Below are 19,584 nucleotides of genomic sequence, written 5' to 3' on the forward strand. Positions count from 1 at the left end.
TGAAGGTGCCACGTTCATCTGTTCAAACTATTATACGCAAGTATAAACACCATGGGAATGTCTAGTCATCATACCGCTCAGGAAGGAGACAAGTTCTTTGTCCCAGAGATGAATGTGCTTTGGTCCAAAATGTGCATATCAACCCAAGAACAAAAGCAAAAGACATTGTGAAGATGCTGGCTGAGTACTGTACCGACATGGGCTGAAAGGCCACTCTGCCAGGAAGAAGCCATTACTCCAAAAGAAACATAAAAAAGACAGATTACAGTCTGACGAAACTAAAATCAAACTACTATAATGACCATCGTTACATTTGGAGGAAAAAGGGGGAATCTTGCAAGCCTGAGAACACCATCCCAACTGTGAAATACGGGGGTGGCAGCATCATGTTGTGGGGTTGTTTTGCTGTAGGAGGGATTGATGCACTTCACAAAATAGATGGCATCATGAGGAAAGAACATTATGTGGAAATACTGAAGCAACATCTCAAGACATCAGCCAGGAAGTTGAAGCTTGGGCGCAAATGAGTCTTCCAAATGGACAATGACCCGAAGCATTCTGCTTCTGAATCAATCTGGAAATTGCACCCAAGGATGAACCAGACTTGTGCGAGGCCACAATTCTCTTCCTGATATCTTGGCTGATTTCTTTTGACTTTCCCATGATATTACACAAAGAAGCAGTGTGTTTCAGGTGTGCCTTTAAATACATCCACAGGTGTGTCTCTAATTAACTCAAATGTTGTCAGAAGCTTCCAAAGACATGACATCTTCATTTGGGCTTTCCCAAATTGTTTAAAGGCATAATAATGTTAGTGTATGTACACTTCTGACTTTGAAGAAAGTAATAAAAAATTGTCTTCTCTCATTATTCTGGCATTTAGCAAATAGAAATAATTTTGGTAATCCTAACGGACCTAAAACAGGAAAAGTGATTGTCTGATTTCATGTCAGACAGTGAGAGAAAAAGCATATGTGTCTTTTTATATAGTGTATGTAAACTTCTGGTTTCAACTGTATATAAATATACACACACAAATGTGTGTGTGTATGTAATACTGTATATACTGTATATTAATAGTCATTAAAATGTTTTTTAATGTATAAAAATATCATTAATATAATGACTATATTAATAGTCATTCAAATGCTTTTTTAGTAGCAACTGAAAAACATTACAGTTCTTTAAGTAAGACAAGCTGCTGCTTGTTACAAGCCAGTCACGACTGTTCCAAATATGGCAGAGAATGATGTAGGCAACATGATCCAGCAGCCAAAACACTGACAACATATGCAGTATATCTGTGTGACAACTGAAAAGCATCATGGGTAATTCCAGGGACTCAGGGGTGTGGAGAATAAAGGCTTCATACTCGCAGAGTCCAGCATGTCCATTTTGGGTCTGGGCTCCACAAGCTGAATCTGGCTGCTGTCCTCCCTCGTCCTTCTGCTCTATCACTCCACACAGACCTGAACACAGACAGAGAGCACAGGGCCTTTAAGCTAACACACATTACAAACTCAAAATGATTTGCTCGATTCATCTTTTAAAAAGTTTTTAAAAAGCAACCTTCATTCCAAACTCTTTAGCTGAGGCTTGGTTGTTGTCTTTAATTCTAACGAAATATATTTAAAGTGGCAAGAAAACACCTTAGCTCGTGGGTGTCCATGATTTCCGATTTTGGCTCCAGGTAAAAAATAAAATAGACAGTAGTTTCTGGAGTTTAAAGGGGTGACATGTACGTTTTCTCTGCTGATTGACATGATTATCTGCCTGATACAAGAACGTCAGCAATACTTATTTACATGGCATACTGTAAAATTCAAAGTATGACTTATCACACATGGCGTGTTGTGTACATGAGCAACTAAAAAACAAACGCACTCATCCAAGAGGCTTCTTCAGTTCTGACTAACTGGTAGAAAAAAACAGGTATCTGACCTCTAAGACTTTAACCTGTCTCGGGAGTCATTAATTTGAACAATGCAGATTGTTCACCCCTCTGACCCTAACCCTAACCCAGGTGAAACGTTTTCAACTTAACTCAAGCCTATGGCTAACCACAGAAGAGTCAACTGGATGCTGAATGATAGTTTCTGATGCTGTTTAACTGTAATGTGCTTGACATATTTGTGTGTATGTGTGTGTGTAAATGTGTGTACATTAAATAAATGTGGCAAATTAGAAATGCCATAGAAACACAAGATAATTATACAGCAGGAAATAGTACTGTGCAGCATAATGAAGTTGAAATAAAACCGAAGGGAAAAAAATAGGGAACAGTGACGTGATTTCACCGTCAACTGAGGCATGTCTGGTTGTAGCAGGTTGTTGAAGTGATGTATTATTTGATACATTCTGAATGGCTTCTGGTAAAGATAGCAGACTGTTCAATAAAGCGGCAGCTTGGCCGATGCGCTCTCGTTCTCTCCCAGCCGTCATGATGCGCTACCTGTTCACAGTTCTTGCTTTTCGTCACATGACCGGAAGGCCTTCCGCTCTCACACACTTTTTTTGTACCTTGCATTAACACAAAACGCTTCACACACACACACACACACAAAAGTGTATGTGAGAGCCAAAAATAGTGAATGTAAGAGCTAAAAAAAAGTGTATGTGAGAGCCAAAAATAGTGAATGTGAGAGCTAAAAAAAGTGAATGTAAGAGCTAAAAAAAGTGTATGTGAGAGCCAAAAGTAGTGAATATGAGAGCTAAAAAAAGTGAATGTAAGAGCTAAAAAAAGTGTATGTGAGAGCCAAAAATAGTGAATGTGAGAGGTGTTTTGTGTATGTGAGAGGTAAAATTGTGGATGTGAGAGGTAAAATTGTGGACGTGAGAGCCAAAACTAGTGAATGTGAGAGCTAAAAAAGTGAATGTAAGAGGTAAAATTGTGTATGTGTGAGGTAAAAAAGGAATTATGGCCTATACGGCCCCTCAGTTTGACTCACCTGTCTGTGTTCCAGGAGGAGGTTCAGTGTTGAATGCCACATCATTATTCTGTGATTGAGAAATAAAGTAGAAATGTTACTCACCCTTTTGTTCAGAGGCCCCAGAGTCTTATGAAATTATAATGATAAAAAAACTTTTAGTCATGAAGCACAGTGCTTGTATTCAGTAGAAAAACGTGGATGTTCAGAGTGAGAGCTCCCTAGCTACAGTGGTCCCCATCCCAAGCGTTTATTTATAGAGCACATTTAAAACAACCGAGGTCGACCAAAGTGCTGTGCAGAATGACGTCAAATACCAAAATAAAAACAATAAAAATCAAAAGCCTAAAAACATTAAACATTTAAAAACAATATAAAACGTAGTAAAACACATAAGAAGCAAAAAGATTTGACATCTTTTAAACAGTCAAGCAGAGCCTGAACAGAGGCATTGCAATTTGATTTAAAATGCAGGTAGATCTGAGCATCATCTGAAAGCAGTGAAAGGCAATTGTATGGACCCCAGTGGCAGTATATATAAAAAAAGAGTATAGGGCCCAAGCTGGAACCTTGGGGGACCCCAGAAGTGAGAGGGGCTGTTGCTGAGAAGAAATCACCTAGAACAACTAAGAAGCTACGATCATTTAGGTTGGACTGGAACCATGAGAAGGCCGTGCCTGTAACGCCTACACACGGTTTTAGGCACGATAAGAGAATTCTGTGATCAACAGTATCAAAAAGTCACAGTTAGGTCCAGGAGCACCAAAACAGCAGCGCTACCAGAGTCAAAAGTAAGCAAGAGATCGCTGTTTCTGTGCTGTGGCGTGGTTTGAAACCAGACTTCATAAATCTCATCGATGGCAAGAAAAGATTGCAACTGATTAAAAACCACTTTTTCTAAAATTTTGGACAAGAACAGTTATTTTGAATTAGGTCTAAAATTAGATAATACTGAAGGATCCCGGTTTCTCTTTTTGATAAGAGTGTGTACAGCAGCAGGAACACACCCTGATCTAAGACTGGTGTTTATTTAAACAAGTACAGTGGGCCCAACAGTGTCAAACACTTTTTTGAGCAGGCGAGAAGGGATACTATCAAAAGGACAGTATGTGGGCCACAAGTGCATAACAATATCAGAGAGTGTGGAGAAGGAACCGCCTGGCTCATTCGAGAGTTAAGGCAGTCAGTGCAATGAGCTTTTGGAAGACCTCATGCCTGGTGTGCTCACCTCACGTGTGATGGAACTAGTGGAGATACAAAAGCACATCATCAAGGTAACTGACCAACTGATGGACCCTCTCCAGTTTGTGTACCGGGCAGGCGGAGAAACATACACTATGGGCACTGTTCACAAGCATCTGGCACACACCAACACCACAGCTTCTCTGCATTCAACAGCCTACAGCCACACATCCTAGTGGAGAAACGCTCCACATGCTTCCACCTGGATGGACCAGCTAATCCTGGATAGACCAGCTAATCCTGGATAGACCATAGACCAGCTAATAGACTTCCTGACTAGGTCCCCTTTCACATTCTGTTTTTTTTAGATTGAATTAAATTCAAGTGGTATACTGCCTTTATTTTCTGTGCCCTTGTTAGTGTGTGTACTCTTATTTGTTGCCTCAAATAGGACCTTTTCTGTCATACACACTGACCTTCAGGCCCAGTCCTCATGGACTACTGGGGCAGAACCTCATTTCTGAGGAACTGGTTAATGTTAGGGCTGTTTAGGGCAGATTTGAATTGAGGTTAGGTTAGTGTTAAGGTTGTTAACCTGTGTGTACGTGTGTGTGTGTGTGTGTGTGTACCTGGAGTAAAGCCTGCAGTCTGGAAGGTTCCCAGTCTCTCAGATAGAAGAGGCAGTCTCTAGGATGATGAGCATGTAGTCCCGACACACTGCACTCATCCACTGCACAGGTCTGATGCCAACACAACCTCATTAATACTGTTCATATCTATCAGTGTTAATCACACACACACACATACAGTAACCTGGCATGCATTCACTCACCAAATATGTTGAAAGCCTTTTGTCCTAAAGGTGTTTTATTATGATTCCTCCCACACATTTAATTGATTTAATAGATGCCATGAAGGTTTGCACTGATTCTAATAGTGCCACATATCAATATGAAATAAGCATTAGGTGCTGTAGAGAGGAGAGCAAGAGACAGACTTTATAATTACTTTAATTATAAAGTAAATTATAGCTTCAACTAGGGTGAGGACATTTTCATTTTCTTGCTTTTATTTATTAATCTATACTTATTTATTATTTACCTTTTTATTGGTAATAACAAATCCACTGTCTGAAGCAACTTCCTTAACTTTAGGATGAACCATGAAAAATCATATTGTATCATAATTAGGGTTCATATTTGCCTATGCACACACAATTTGAGAACGTACAGTTGCAGTGAATAACTGGGAGACACAAGATCTAAACACTGCTACACTGAGAAACACAGAGTTGCGTTGAGCTGATAGATGTAATCGTTATTGTGTGAACTCAGGTGACAATGGCTAACAGACATTTGTTGACACTGAATGGTTAAACACTACAGTTTCTGGTCTTCAACAGCTCCATCAGCACATTATTAACACACATCATGCTCCAGACACAGGAGAGAAAATAATAATCAAATGGCAACCGTGTCCAGCATTTGCAGCATGCAATACTGTCTCAGTATATCGTGAGGCTATGAGGATGTGTGAGACTTACGGTGTGGAACGGGTTGTTGCAGCCACTGCAGAACTGGTAACGACACTGCGAGCAGCAGAAATGCATACAGCCTCCTTTAGACAATGCATACTGAAAACGGCAGTTAGGGCAAGCTGGAGTGACAGGAAGAGGGGAAAATAGACAGAGAAGAGGGACAAGAAAGAGGCACAACAGAACTTTGAGGGAAAACCAGATTTTGGAGGATAACGCAATAGACAATGAGTGAATCAGTGAATAATTTGACAATGAGAAGGCACTTCAAGTGAAAACAAGACTCTGGTATTTAGTTGGTTAGTTAAGTATTCTCCCCAACATCAACACAGATGACGCATCTTCCTCCTCCAGCTGTCATTTTATATATTTGATTCGTCAGAGTTTTACACTAAATGCCTTTCCTGTTACAACCTTCCTAATTATCCAGGCTTGGGATTGGCACTAGGAGTAGAATGGATGTGACCCTCCCGTCGCTGGGTTCACAGCAAAGGTCCACGGGTGGAATCAATCCTGGACATAGGAGTTCTCAACCACCATTCATCCAGAACAGTTCTCAGAAATATGGACCTATCTGGATCAATGGAAAGGTTGTTGAGAAAAACAAGGGAAGGACATCCAGACACTTAAAGATACCCGTTACTTGCTTGTGTCTTTCAGCCGTGAGTTTTAACATTTTTTTTTTTTTTTTTTTTTTAAATAGAGTGTGATTCAATGCACTACTGTGAAACACAGTAACCAGGAAGTCAAGCTGTTAATCAGGTGGACAGGATGACAGATATGAAGGTGCGAGCATGATGAAGGAGGAAGAAGTAAGAGAGAAGTGAGGAGCAGACTAGACCGGATTTTTGGTACTACTACTTGCCAGTGTGTTGTATTAAATTCATTAAATGAGTGTGTGTGTTTGTATGCAAGTGTGATTGTGTGCACACTCACTGATGCCATTGTCTCTGAGGTATCCAGCCAGGCCCTGTTTCTGATACTCTGGGTCGTTCTCTCTCTTCCATGACTGATATTGTTCACAGGACAGACCTGTGTGCTGAGACTCCCACTGCAGACCAGATAAAGACACTGAGTGATCCACCTGAAACACCCGTCAGTGCTTTCAAGGGGAAATTACTACAAGTACGGGGAACTGCATTTTATGTAATATGTGTAAGCTGAGTTTAATACGATTGCCATGCTTCAAGGGCAACTCAGCCGCCTCTTCTTAAACTATAATGCTGCCAAATGCATGATTTTGAAAAATACCAAGAAGTGGGCTGAGAGCAGAGGAAGGGAGAGTGGGGATCAATGCAGGGGCGTGGTCAGGTAGTGAAATCTGACACCAAATGATGGAGAGAGGCAACAAAGTTACACTTTGGGCACTTAAAAAAAAAGGGGGAGGAGTCTGGAACAAGGAGCCCCACACTGGTTGGACAAGCGGGTGAAGAATGCATATAGCTACCAATGAAGCAGTGGACTAAGAGAGTAATGGCAAAATTTGAATGGAGTAGCCGGTGTTTGAGCAGAGTGGCAGTAGATACACAGATTTTTATCACAATTTATATCATTTTAATACTTTAATACTTTAATACTAAAACTAAACTTTGGAGATTCGCACCGGGATCAACAAAGAACATCACTGGATACCCAGAGACACTGGTTTAGACCTGATTAAGGTGGTTTGGGGATTTAGTTTTACACTTAAACTCTATTTTAAAAGACAAATATTCAGCAGAAGTAGATTCCTAAGAGCATTGTCAGTCATATTTTAATATTGATTCAACTCTGCCTTGTAAAATTGTCAAAGATCAGGCCAAAACCCTGAAAAGCAAATTAGTTTTTAATAAGCTGATAGCTCGCAAGACATATGGTGTCTGTGTGCTCTCAGCTGAACTAATCTGAGGATTAAGTCACGCTGGCTGTGTGCTCAAATCCATTAAATCCAGCTACAAAGCAGTGTTTCAGGAGCAGGACCACAAATCAACTGTGAACCACTCTTTTAGTGACCAGGTGCATTACTTACATATGTATGTCAAAGCATCTGTGCCATTTTTAATACATGATAATTCACAATGTGACTTCTCTGTCCTATGAAATGAGCTGACTGATACTGTGTGATAAAGAATTTGACAACATTGATAGGACAAACTGGACTTGTTTGAGTTTTCCAGTCACATATAGCTACAGTACTGAGGATACAATGACCTGGATGACTGAGAACGTTCACATTGCGCTGAATGCAATTCTTCATCTTCTTTTGTTATTTTTTATTTTACACACATTTAGGCATTAACTTCAACAATTGGGGTGAGGAGTTACACAGAGAGCACGATTGAATAACATTTGGCAACAAAGATTTCCACAGAATACTCACAGGCTTTTTACATTGAGCACAGAAACTGTTGCGACACTGAAAGCAGGTAACCTTCAGCTGATCTCCATCATAGATAAACCCATATGAACACTAAGAGGGGGAGAGGGGAGATGACAGAGTGGGAGAAAGAAATGTAATTTACTTACAATACACAATAACAAACATGTATATAACATACATTTAGATTTAGGCCTAGAACCCAAGTCCTGGGGGGTATTCCAGAAAGCAGTTTCAACAAACTCTGAGTCTATCCCTGAACTCTGAGTTGACTTACTCTGAGTCGCGAAACTCTGAATATCCGGTTCCAGAACAGCTGATCTGAGTTAGTTCAATCAACTCTGAGTATGTTAACCTCGAGGTACGTGCATGCACAACCACTATAAAAAGCCATCATCAATGGAGTCCCGATACCACGAGTCACCATGACAACCGAGAAAAAAAAAGATCAACTTATTTCAGTGCGAAGGAGTTGGAGATCCTTTTGCTGGCCTACGGAGAATATGAGCACATATTTCGCCGCAAATGCAACACAGCTGCAGCAGCGAAGGAGAGAGAGACCGCATGGGAGAAAAGTGCTGCCCGAGTCAACGCGTAAGTTTGAATGTACTATTCCATTGACGTAACATTTAACCGTAAGATCGTAGCATAGCCTATAGTTGTAGTAGGAATGAAATCTGAGTTTTTCATTTAGGTGCAATCCAAAAGGAGAAAGGAGGACTTGGAAGCAGCTCAAAATGAAACATAAAAACATCATTCAAAAAGGTAAGGCATATTTTGCTAGGCTATGATTGCACCTCACTTTGATTTATTTTTTTATTTTTAATTGACTTAGGCTATTAAACGTAACGTAAATATTAATTCAGATTGCAAACATTGAGTTCTGCTCAGCCAACAGAAAGAAGGCAGAGGCCCGAAAAACGGGTGGAGGGCCACCTCCACCACCTCTGTCAGAGGCTGAGGAGCTGGCTCTCAGCCAATACAGGGGTCGCCCGGTGGCTGAAGGCATCCCCGGGGGAATATATATATATATATATATATATATGTATATATATATATATATATATATCTCCACCCACCCAACAGTTGTGGATGGTGTCATCTGCCTGGTTCAGCCTCCGACTGAAACAATTGTTAACCCTGCAGCTGTAAGTATTCCATACTCAGATCTTGCCTCAGATGGTAGTTCAAAGTATTCTGAAACAGTATCTTTTCCTGCATCACAGAAGGAGGAGGAGGTGGTGGTGGAGGAGGAGGAGGAGGAGGATGACGATGATGATGATGATGATGATGAGGAAACACTGTCTGCTGCCACAGGGAGAGATCCGGAGGGGCCTACTGAAGTGTGTCTTAATATTATGTATAGCTACTGGCACTGCTCTACCCATTCATATTAATTTACATTCTTGAGTGAAATTTGGAGTTTCACATATACACTGTGCACAAGTGATGAGCATAGATAATGGACAAACTAGCACATTCTTGTCCTTTAACAGAACATGGCTGGGCATCACCAAGAGGAGGGTCCATCAACTTCTAGAGCTCAGCTTGACACAGTGAGATTTTCGGTCAATACCATGTTAAATCTGTATGTAGAACTGCAGGAATTAAATGTTGTCCATATGTTTCCGAGTTGCCGGTAAAGAGTTGTACAGGGTGCACCTAATGAAAACCATTCAAAAAACCGAGAAAGAAAGGGTGTACCTGGACCGGCAAATCAGAAAAACAGACTTGGAAATTCTATTACTTGAACGCCAGTTGAGGTGGGTGCATTGTCATGGTGAAACAGGTGAATATGTGAAATATGTTAATAGTTGGAACTATATTACACATCCTGACTGTTGCTTTTGTACTTTTAGGGAATAAAGAAGAACCAAATCACATGTGAATTTGTCTTTTATTTTTAATCAAAACGTCTAATCTGGGTCGGAAGATTCTCTCACGACGTAATGCATTTCTAATCAATACGGCTTCAATGTCGATTGGATTTCTAATGAATGGGCAATCCATGTCTAACTGCTTTCTTCGTGTGGGAGGAGACAGGTAGAAACTCTGGGTTTCTTATAGTAAACCTGCCAGCGAGCAGGTTATGTTCACAGACTAAGTTACTGCAGTAACAGACCCAGAGTTTAAGTTACCTCTCTTTCTGGAACGGATAACTCAGAGTTTCCCTCATCTCAGGGTTAACAAACTCAGAGTTCTCACATAACCCGCTTTCTGGAATACCCCCCTGGTGTGTGAGATATTAAAGCTGCTGAAGAAAAAAAGGGGGAGGAGTCTGGAACAAGGAGCCCCACACTGGTTCTTTAAAGTAAAATCCTTTCACAACATTAACTGAAAACTCGACAACATTTACTGAAAACAGGACAACATTTACTGAAAAAACGACATTAACTGAAAACACAACATTTACTGAAAACATGACAACATTTACTGAAAACACGACAAAATTTACTGAAAACATGACAACATTTACTGAGAACACAACATCTACTGAAAACACAACATTTACTGAAAACACAACATTTATTGAAAAAACCACATTAACTGAAAACACAACATTTACTGAAAATACGACAGCATTGACTGAAAACACAACAACATTTACTGAAAACAGGACACTAACTGAAAACACAACAACATTTAGTGAAAACACAACATTTACTGAAAACACGACACAATTTACTGAAACACGATAAAATTTACTGAAAACACATCATTTACTGAAAATAAGACAACATTTACTGAAAACACGACATTAACTGAAAGCACGACATTTACTGAAAAAAACGACATTAACTGAAAACACAACATTTACTGAAAACACGACAACATTTACTGAAAACACGACAAAATTTACTGAAAACATGACAAAATTTACTGAGAACACAACATTTACTGAAAACACAACATTTACTGAAAACACATTTACTGAAAAAACGACATTAACTGAAAACACAACAACATTTACTGAAAACACGACATTAACTGAAAACACAACAACATTTACTGAAAACAGGACATTAACTGAAAACACAACAACATTTACTGAAAACATGACATTTACTGAAAACACGACATTTACTGAAAACACAACAACATTTACTGAAAACACAACATTTACTGAAAAAATGACATTCACTGAAAACACAACATTTACTGAAAACACAACAACATTTACTGAAAAAATGACATTCACTGAAAACACAACAACATTTACTGAAAACACGACATTAACTGAAAACACAACAACATTTGCTAAAAACACGACATTAACTGAAAACACAACATTTACTGAAAACAGGACATTAACTGAAAACACAACAACATTTACTGAAAACATGACATTTACTGAAAACACGACATTTACTGAAAACACAACAACATTTACTGAAAACACAACATTTACTGAAAAAATTACATTCACTGAAAACACAACATTTACTGAAAACACAACATTTACTGAAAAAATTACATTCACTGAAAACACAACAACATTTACTGAAAACACGACACTAACTGAAAACACAACAACATTTGCTAAAAACACGACATTTACTGAAAACATGACATTAACTGAAAACACGACATTTACTGAAAACACAACAAAATTTACTAAAAACACAACATTTACTGAAAATATTTACTGAAAACATGACATTTACTGAAAACAGGACCTTAACTGAAAACACAACAACATTTACTGAAAACACGACATTTACTGAAAACACAACAACATTTACTGAAAAAATGACATTCACTGAAAACACAACAACATTTACTGAAAACACAACAACATTTACTGAAAAAATGACATTCACTGAAAACACAACAACATTTACTGAAAACACGTCATTAACTGAAAACACATTTGCTAAAAACACGACATTAACTGAAAACGCAACAACATTAACTGAAAACACAACATTTACTGAAAACATATTTACTAAAAACACGACATTTACTGTAAACATGACATTAACTGAAAACACGACATTTACTGAAAACACGACATTTACTGAAAATATTTACTGAAAACATGACATTTACTGAAAATATTTACTGAAAACATGACATTTACTGAAAACACGGGTGGGGGGGTGGCAGGTCATGTCCTGTAGTGCAAATTTCAGACAAAGGAGCAATCAACATTTACTGAAAACACGACACTAACTGAAAACACAACAACATTTGCTAAAAACACGACATTAACTGAAAACACGACATTTACTGAAAACACAACAAAATTTACTAAAAACACAACATTTACTGAAAATATTTACTGAAAACATGACATTTACTGAAAACAGGACCTTAACTGAAAACACAACAACATTTACTGAAAACACGACATTTACTGAAAACACAACAACATTTACTGAAAAAATGACATTCACTGAAAACACAACAACATTTACTGAAAACACAACAACATTTACTGAAAAAATTACATTCACTGAAAACACAACAACATTTACTGAAAACACGTCATTAACTGAAAACACATTTGCTAAAAACACGACATTAACTGAAAACGCAACAACATTAACTGAAACCACAACATTTACTGAAAACATATTTACTAAAAACACGACATTTACTGAAAATATTTACTGAAAACATGACATTTACTGAAAATATTTACTGAAAACATGACATTTACTGAAAACACGGGTGGGGGGGTGGCAGGTCATGTCCTGTAGTGCAAATTTCAGACAAAGGAGCAATCTCACCATAAAGGCCATTAAGTAGCAAGTCCTTAATCCTAGTGGATAAAGCATGCACCCCTGCTGGGGCTGGCCTGCCTCTTGCATTGATTGTATTCTCAACCCAATGGGATCATTATTTTGGAGACACATTGTCCAAGACTGGATAATAACAAAAAAGAGCTGGTCCATTGTCCTGTGAGCATGTCTCCATTGGAGATACATATTTAAGGCTCACACAGGGCATAACAGTGATTGCCTGCTTGTTGCTTCTTCACTTGTTCAAGAGAGTGCTAAGGATACAACTCCAGAGCCTGACAAGAAGAAGACGCTTGCCAGACTTTAGGGTGGAATGCAGGGTTTGGGCTCAACACAATTTCTTAAAGGGGACATATTATGCAAAATCAACTTTTTAACCATTTCAATACTTATATTTGGGACTCTGGAGGCCCTACCAGTCGCCAAAGTGTGGAAAAAGAAAAAGAATACTCAGTCATGTTTTCGTGGTCCCCCTTAGTGTAAGTATAGGCGATAAAACACGTGATGTTGAATTCCCTGCGCTTATGACGGCAACATGCGCATTTCACCGCGAATGTTACCGCCCCACCAGTAAGTTTACTTCGAGAGCTCAACCTTAGCTCCACCTTGTCCCTGCGAGAGTGCAGGCGAGGGAGGAAGAGCGGTATTATGTTAACGTGGAGGGACAAGTGTGCTGTTCGTGGCTGCACAGTGGAGCACAGTGTTTTACACAAACTTCCAAGTTTTACACAAACTTCCAAGTGTTTTTAACTGATTAACAGTTCAGCACTGTTCGGCTCGATCCTTATGTAGGACGTCTCTTCCTGTGACGGCACTCTCGCTGTTTTCTGCGCACGCTGCCATGTTGATATTGTCAGAGAACTAGTGGAGGGAGGGGGAGACGAATAGAGCTGTAAAGCGCTGTAAAGAGGACAAATCAGAAACCCCCTGGAAGAAGTGGGTGTGTGTTTGCCTGTGTCTCATTTGCATATAAAGGGACCATGCACGAAAACGGAGCGTTCTGAAAGGGGCGGGTTTAGCAGGGTTATTGAACTGATATGGTGCTTCATCCTTATGGTATTTTGACCAAGGCATGTTCATTAGGACACCAGGGAACTATTTTAATGGGGGAAATAGGGTATAATATGTCCCCTTTAATTCCAGAAGGATATCATGGGCTGTGCAGGGGAGGGGATCCACCTGTTCCTAGTTGCACCATGCCTGAAACAATCCCCAGTGATAGGAATAAGCTGCCAAGCACCTGAGAAAAGGGATAAGTACCATAAGCAAGTGGTTTATATGGACACAGAGCTCCCAGGTGTGTCCTCAAAGCCAAAAAAAAAACAGATAAAGGCTGAACCTCTCCACCTGAACTCTCTGCTGCACTGGGTGCAAGAGGGGGAATGGAGGGAAGGCATACAGGAGACCCCTGTGGGCATGGAAGTGCCTTTGCCTTTGGGCCACAGGGAGGGGCTTTTATCTGTGGAAAAAAAGAGGGGACAATGAGTTGTCTCCCTGGAGGCAGATGTCAGCTGTGGCCATGCCAAAGCGATCCCAAAACTTTCATACAAACTCCTCCATTCTCTGGGGAGGGGTCACCCCTGGAGAGCTAATCTGCTGCAAGATTTGCCTGACTGGACACATTCAACTATGTATGAGCCCATTTCCATGTTAGAGCCAACCTGCAAAGGCAAGAGAAGCCGTGCTCCAACTGTCTGTTCTCGGCAGCTCATGTGGTCCCTCAGCTTGGGTTGTAGAATCTCCCATGGTCAAAGTACATTTGTTACCTTTGTACACTGGAGCGCTGTGACGAAAGAATTTCCCGCAAGGGATTAATAAAGTATATTCAATTCAATTTGCATCCTCTGACTAGGTAGGATTACATGAGGGACTGTGGAACAGCGATCAGCTGTGAAGCACACGCTTCCTCCATCGGGGTTGGATTCATGTGATAGCAAAGGAGGTGCGTGCCGATGATACAAGCTTCCACATGCTTCAGCGAGCTTGTGTTGAATTACAGTGGGTACAGGAGGGGTGATAGTTATTTTGACACAACTAAAAACCAATTCTAGTAAAAATACCCAAAAGTGAATAACACTTTGCTTGTTGCGCTGCCATGAAAATAGAACCCTCGATCTTAAAGATGTTGCAGTGTTTTCAGAAAATGTAAGAGTGACTCATCATGTACTCACATGACAGCACCAGAGAAACTTAGGGTCCTTGATGAGAGCCTGCTCTGTCAGCTTCTTATGGAACAGTTCATAGACTTCTGGCTCCAAACACTCTCGCAGCTGCGGAATAAAACTTCAACTATAACACAATCTGTAAAGTCTCAGCACCTTATAAACTCACAGGAGACTGGATTTGTAATGGTCTTTCTTCCACGGAAACACAGATCAAGAGAGACAACATGTCAAACAGGTTAGTTTGTTGCATGCATGATGTAACATAGTGACACTGTGACAAACATTACATATAATTCAAGTTAAATATCCTCTAAAACGTGGTTCACACTAAATACACAGCATGTGCATTGCATGTTCAAATCCCGTCAGGGTCAAAATTCTAAATTCTCCTTTGTAAGTCGCTTTAGACAAAAAGCGTCTGCCACCAGATCCTGAGATGTTACAGTCTGATGGGCTCAGCACAGAGTTTCTGAATTTTGTATGAAATGTATCGGCTGGAATTATATTGGCCTGGGCACCCGTGTCTATCTTAAACTTTGATTTGTGCCTCATTGTCCCAAATTCTACCTTCTTTTGTGTTCGAGTCTTGCACGTCTTGGCAAAATGATTTGGTTTCTTACAGTTGCTGCAGAGACATCCTTTTGCTGGGCACTGCAGCCATCCACCCATAACATTACATGTCATTTAGCAGACGCTTTTATCCAAAGCGACTTACAATGGAATTGAGTACAATCAGCCAGTGGAGTCGAACTTGCGACCATTGCGACCATGATGTCTTTCGCACACAGGGTACCGGTCTTAACCACTGAGCCACTCCACCCCCCATACATAGTCTATAGCTGCATAGACTATACATAGTCTATAGCTGCTGTTAAGACGGCTTGTGTGTCCGTTCGACATTGATAGTTAAGTCTGGGCCGTGATAGTGTAGTCACTCACACACACACTTTCTATCCCTGATCATTTTGTCACTGTTGGGAAAGTTAATCAGCAGCCTTAGCTCCGCTTCAAACTGGTCACAACTGTATTTCCCTTGTGTGTGTCTCGGTTCTTCTCTAGACGACTCAAAGCTGCATATAATATAATACAAGCAACATAATCTGTGAGATATCTAAAACATTAACATTTAACAGCCTGTAGATGAGATTTTAAAGTTAATCCTGCTCAGTGAAGCTTTAACTTGAGAAGTGTGTGAAGCATTTACATTAGCAATGTTACACCATCCAGTCCCTACCTGGATGTCCAGAGTGGAGAAATAGCTGTTGAGGTGCTCAGGGTCATTGATGTTGGGCTCCCAACAGACTGGACACACCATGTCTCTGATGTGTTTGTCCCTGACCGCAATGGTGAAGTGCTGCTGGAAGCAACCGCAGCACACTGAACACTGACATGATGTCAGAGACTGCATCTGAGAGGGTGAAGTAGAGGGGAATCGATAAAGATGTGCTTCAGTGCTGCAAAACTCATGGAAACCTTCCACACGTCAATACCTTGCTGTGGGGGAAGACAGAGAGGCAGATGGGACACTCTTTAGCCAGCACTCTCTTGATAAACTCCCTGTCATGGGACTCTCGCACAGCCTGCACTACATCCTCCAGGGAGTAGGGGGCACTGTGCTCCAGAAGCAGTGACAATACCAGCTCACATCGACCCCAGCTTGGAAGATCATACACTGCCAGTAGCCTCCGACATATCCGCTGGAAGAGAAGTGATAAGTTAAATGGAGTAGACAAACCTCACATATGTATGTACCAGTGTTGGGTAAATGAGTTCCATAGTTCTAAGTTATAGGAGCGGCACACGAACAAGACAAGGATGGGGCAGGCATTTTCTCCTTCGTTTATTTATTTACAAATAATCAGCCCGACTGTCGGATGTGACATGAGGTGAATTTTAAAACATGTTAGATGTCATCATAAAAGGCAACAATATTATAAAAAAAAGTACCTGTGTTGACCTCAGAAATTCTCAATTCCAACTACAAATGGAATGTAGCATGTGCCGTGTACACAGCACGTGCCGTGTACGTGCCGTGTAGGAACAGCATGTGCCGTGTACACAGCATATTTGTACATGTGCCGTGTACACAGCATATTTGTACATGTGCCGTGTACACAGCATGCCAGGAGGCAGCTGTGCCTCGGCCACACATGCTGTGTTAACAGCGAGGAGGAGGTCGTGGGCCAGTTGTCTCGATGTCTTATAACTCGATGTTAATTGGTGGGCCACAAGAAATCGATAACGCGGTGAGTTTGAGACCTCTGCTCTACATACACTGTGGTTTGGACTTGTGTTCACCAGTTCATCAGAGCTACAGTAGAACTGTGAAACACAGTCGTTTATAAAATAATATTTATAAAATATTTTAGTGAAAAAAATGGTTTCATGGTCCTTAATAGTGGACTTCTGATACTTTTTAAGTTCAGCAAAAATGATGCATTTGGACGGTTTAGACTGACACACTGTAATGTAAAATCATTATAACCTATGCTGTTCACATTAGAACTAAAAGGATATTACCATAATATTACCTCCCTAATGCAAAATGATCCCCATGTTATTACCAGATTTGACCAGTTTTAATTGTTTTGTTGTTTATGTTTTTACATCTCAGACTGTCTTTTAATACCGAGCCAACATACTTTCCCACCGTCGGGACTCTCACCTGCTTGTCTGGGTGATGGATGTCCACAGGAGGCTCAGCCTTCTCACTCCAGATGCGGTTGTGAAAGGGCTCCAGCAAGGGCCGTTGAAGCAGAGCCAGGGCCCCTCTCACCTCACCACAACTTTGTCTCAAAACCTCATGGCACAGAGCCTCATCCGTGAAACCCAACACACAAAGCTCCTTCACCTGTGGGTAGATAAAAATAATTATTCATCTCTACATTTAAAGAAGACAGCTCCTGGAAGTGCCGGTACTCAAAATAGTAGAAATGAAGTGCCATACTTCTCCATCCTTCCTCTCTCTTGAATTTGTGTTTTTGCTTTTGTATATGCGCTGTGACTTTTGCATTCCTGTTTTCGCTTTTTGCATTTGTGTCTTCTGAGCCACTGTACATTTGCATTGCTTTTATCAAAAAACCCACTGTAGTGTAGGCAAACTTGATGGACATGGAAAATGCTGATGGTGTGAATCCATAAGTTATGAAAATGTAATACTAGGAAATTAAATACATTTAAAGAAGAGCCATGAAATATTAGTGCATCACCTTGGCGAGTCTGTCTCTCAGAGCTTGTCTGGCCGCTCTCTCAAGGTCGCCCCCTGCTGTCAGCCAGCCTTGCTTGGCCTCTGCTCTGGACAGCTGGATCGTACACTCTGTTTCTGCAGGAGCGTCCTCATCAGAGGCTTCACACGATCTGTTCTGTGTTGGACAAGTGACTCTGACAGTCAGATGAGCATGGAGGTGTGACATAGATTTTGATGGAAGCATACTGACCATGTTGTCTGATGTGGTCTTATCAAACTGAAGAGAGAATGTCGTTACCAGCATTCTGATCTGGTCTAAGAGCAGAGGAAGTTCTGTCTTTAACCACTTGCAAGGCAGGATGTTGTTGTCCCCAGCTACCCTCATGCTGGTGTACACCTCCTCTGGACTCACCCCTTTCTTCTCTCCATCCTGAAGCAAACACAAAGGACCGAGAAAAAAAACACTGAACAAAGTATAGAGCTAAAGACGTCACATGACTTCACTGCGCAATTTTAATCCACAGAGATTGACAATATATCTCAAAACTGGACAGAGTGAATATATCTGATCATTATAATGGCCCCAGTCTGCTTTCTACAAGTTAGGAAACAGCTGGAGAGGACATCATTGCAGACCTGCAGTATCTTGACATGTTCAACTTCCTGATTTAACCTCTCTTCACCATCTTCACTTGTATGATGAAACAGCCTGTGAAAAGACTAGTTGTCTGACATATTACCTGACATATGTGTTATCTAGTATATAGAATGAACCTTTCCTGCCAGAGGGCGTGGAAACAACATATGGTCTCCACGCCCCAGGGTTCAGGTAATAGAGCTCTACAGTTCATGGGATTAATGAGAGAGTTCATGAAGGTGACTTGCTCTAATCAGCTGAATCAGCTTGAGCCCCTCCTCCTTCATCAGTCTCTGCCTCCAGGAGTCCAGGTCTTCGGGGGCAGGTTCTTTGGGTTTGATTGGCAGGGCAGGGACCCGTCTGACAGGAGAGGGAGGGCGAAGCTTAACAGGGAGGGGTGCGGGTTCTGGACGAGCCAGGTTGCACATGTCACAAACTGTAGCAGGAGAGTAGTTCAGATAGGTACAGAACTGACACACCCACTGCAGAGAGAGAGAGAGAGAGAGAGAGAGAAAGAAGTAACTTTATGATGAAAGCATTGGTAGAAAAAAAGAAAAACTGATTCAACATGTGATTAAAATAATCAGGTCAGGGCAGGTCTTACATAAAAACATCAAAGTAACTGTTTGAGGTCCTTCATTGCTCTGTAATAGAGGAAGTCGATCCTGGTTTTGACCATTCTGCTCTTTAATAAAACCACATCAGTGTCAACGTTGTCCTCTGCTTTCCTCTTCCTGCTGACGTAAATCCCCATCTATGTTTCACCCTAAATAAAATTTAAAAGCTGTAATTTAGGTTTGTGAGTTTGTGTATATTTAAAACTAGAACAAAGGTGTGAAGAGAGAAGACCT

At 40.7% G+C, this 19,584-nt stretch overlaps 1 protein-coding gene across 3 annotated transcripts in view; it reads right to left on the bottom strand.

Moving 5' to 3' along the window:
* Positions 1 to 19,584, bottom strand: part of LOC131462689 (E3 ubiquitin-protein ligase RNF31) — a 62,850-nt gene that overhangs the window by 18,116 nt on the left and 25,150 nt on the right. The window contains exons 10-22 of one of the 3 annotated variants that reach the window (XM_058634127.1): positions 18,982 to 19,215; positions 18,347 to 18,526; positions 18,119 to 18,271; positions 17,575 to 17,760; positions 16,400 to 16,606; positions 16,144 to 16,317; positions 14,916 to 15,014; positions 8,003 to 8,092; positions 6,580 to 6,694; positions 5,653 to 5,765; positions 4,739 to 4,849; positions 2,949 to 2,997; positions 1,373 to 1,469 (exon numbers count right to left, since the gene is read on the bottom strand). In XM_058634127.1, the coding sequence (XP_058490110.1) occupies positions 1,373 to 1,469; positions 2,949 to 2,997; positions 4,739 to 4,849; positions 5,653 to 5,765; positions 6,580 to 6,694; positions 8,003 to 8,092; positions 14,916 to 15,014; positions 16,144 to 16,317; positions 16,400 to 16,606; positions 17,575 to 17,760; positions 18,119 to 18,271; positions 18,347 to 18,526; positions 18,982 to 19,215 (1,808 nt within the window). Of the gene's footprint in view, positions 1 to 1,372; positions 1,470 to 2,948; positions 2,998 to 4,738; positions 4,850 to 5,652; positions 5,766 to 6,579; positions 6,695 to 8,002; positions 8,093 to 12,503; positions 14,204 to 14,915; positions 15,015 to 16,143; positions 16,318 to 16,399; positions 16,607 to 17,574; positions 17,761 to 18,118; positions 18,272 to 18,346; positions 18,527 to 18,981; positions 19,216 to 19,584 lie in introns of those variants that run through there. The other 2 variants (XM_058634144.1, XM_058634136.1) reach the window with 2 other exon arrangements.

The sequence above is a fragment of the Solea solea genome, chromosome 1 (assembly GCF_958295425.1).
Source record: "Solea solea chromosome 1, fSolSol10.1, whole genome shotgun sequence".
In the NCBI taxonomy this organism is placed as follows: Eukaryota; Metazoa; Chordata; class Actinopteri; order Pleuronectiformes; family Soleidae; genus Solea; species Solea solea.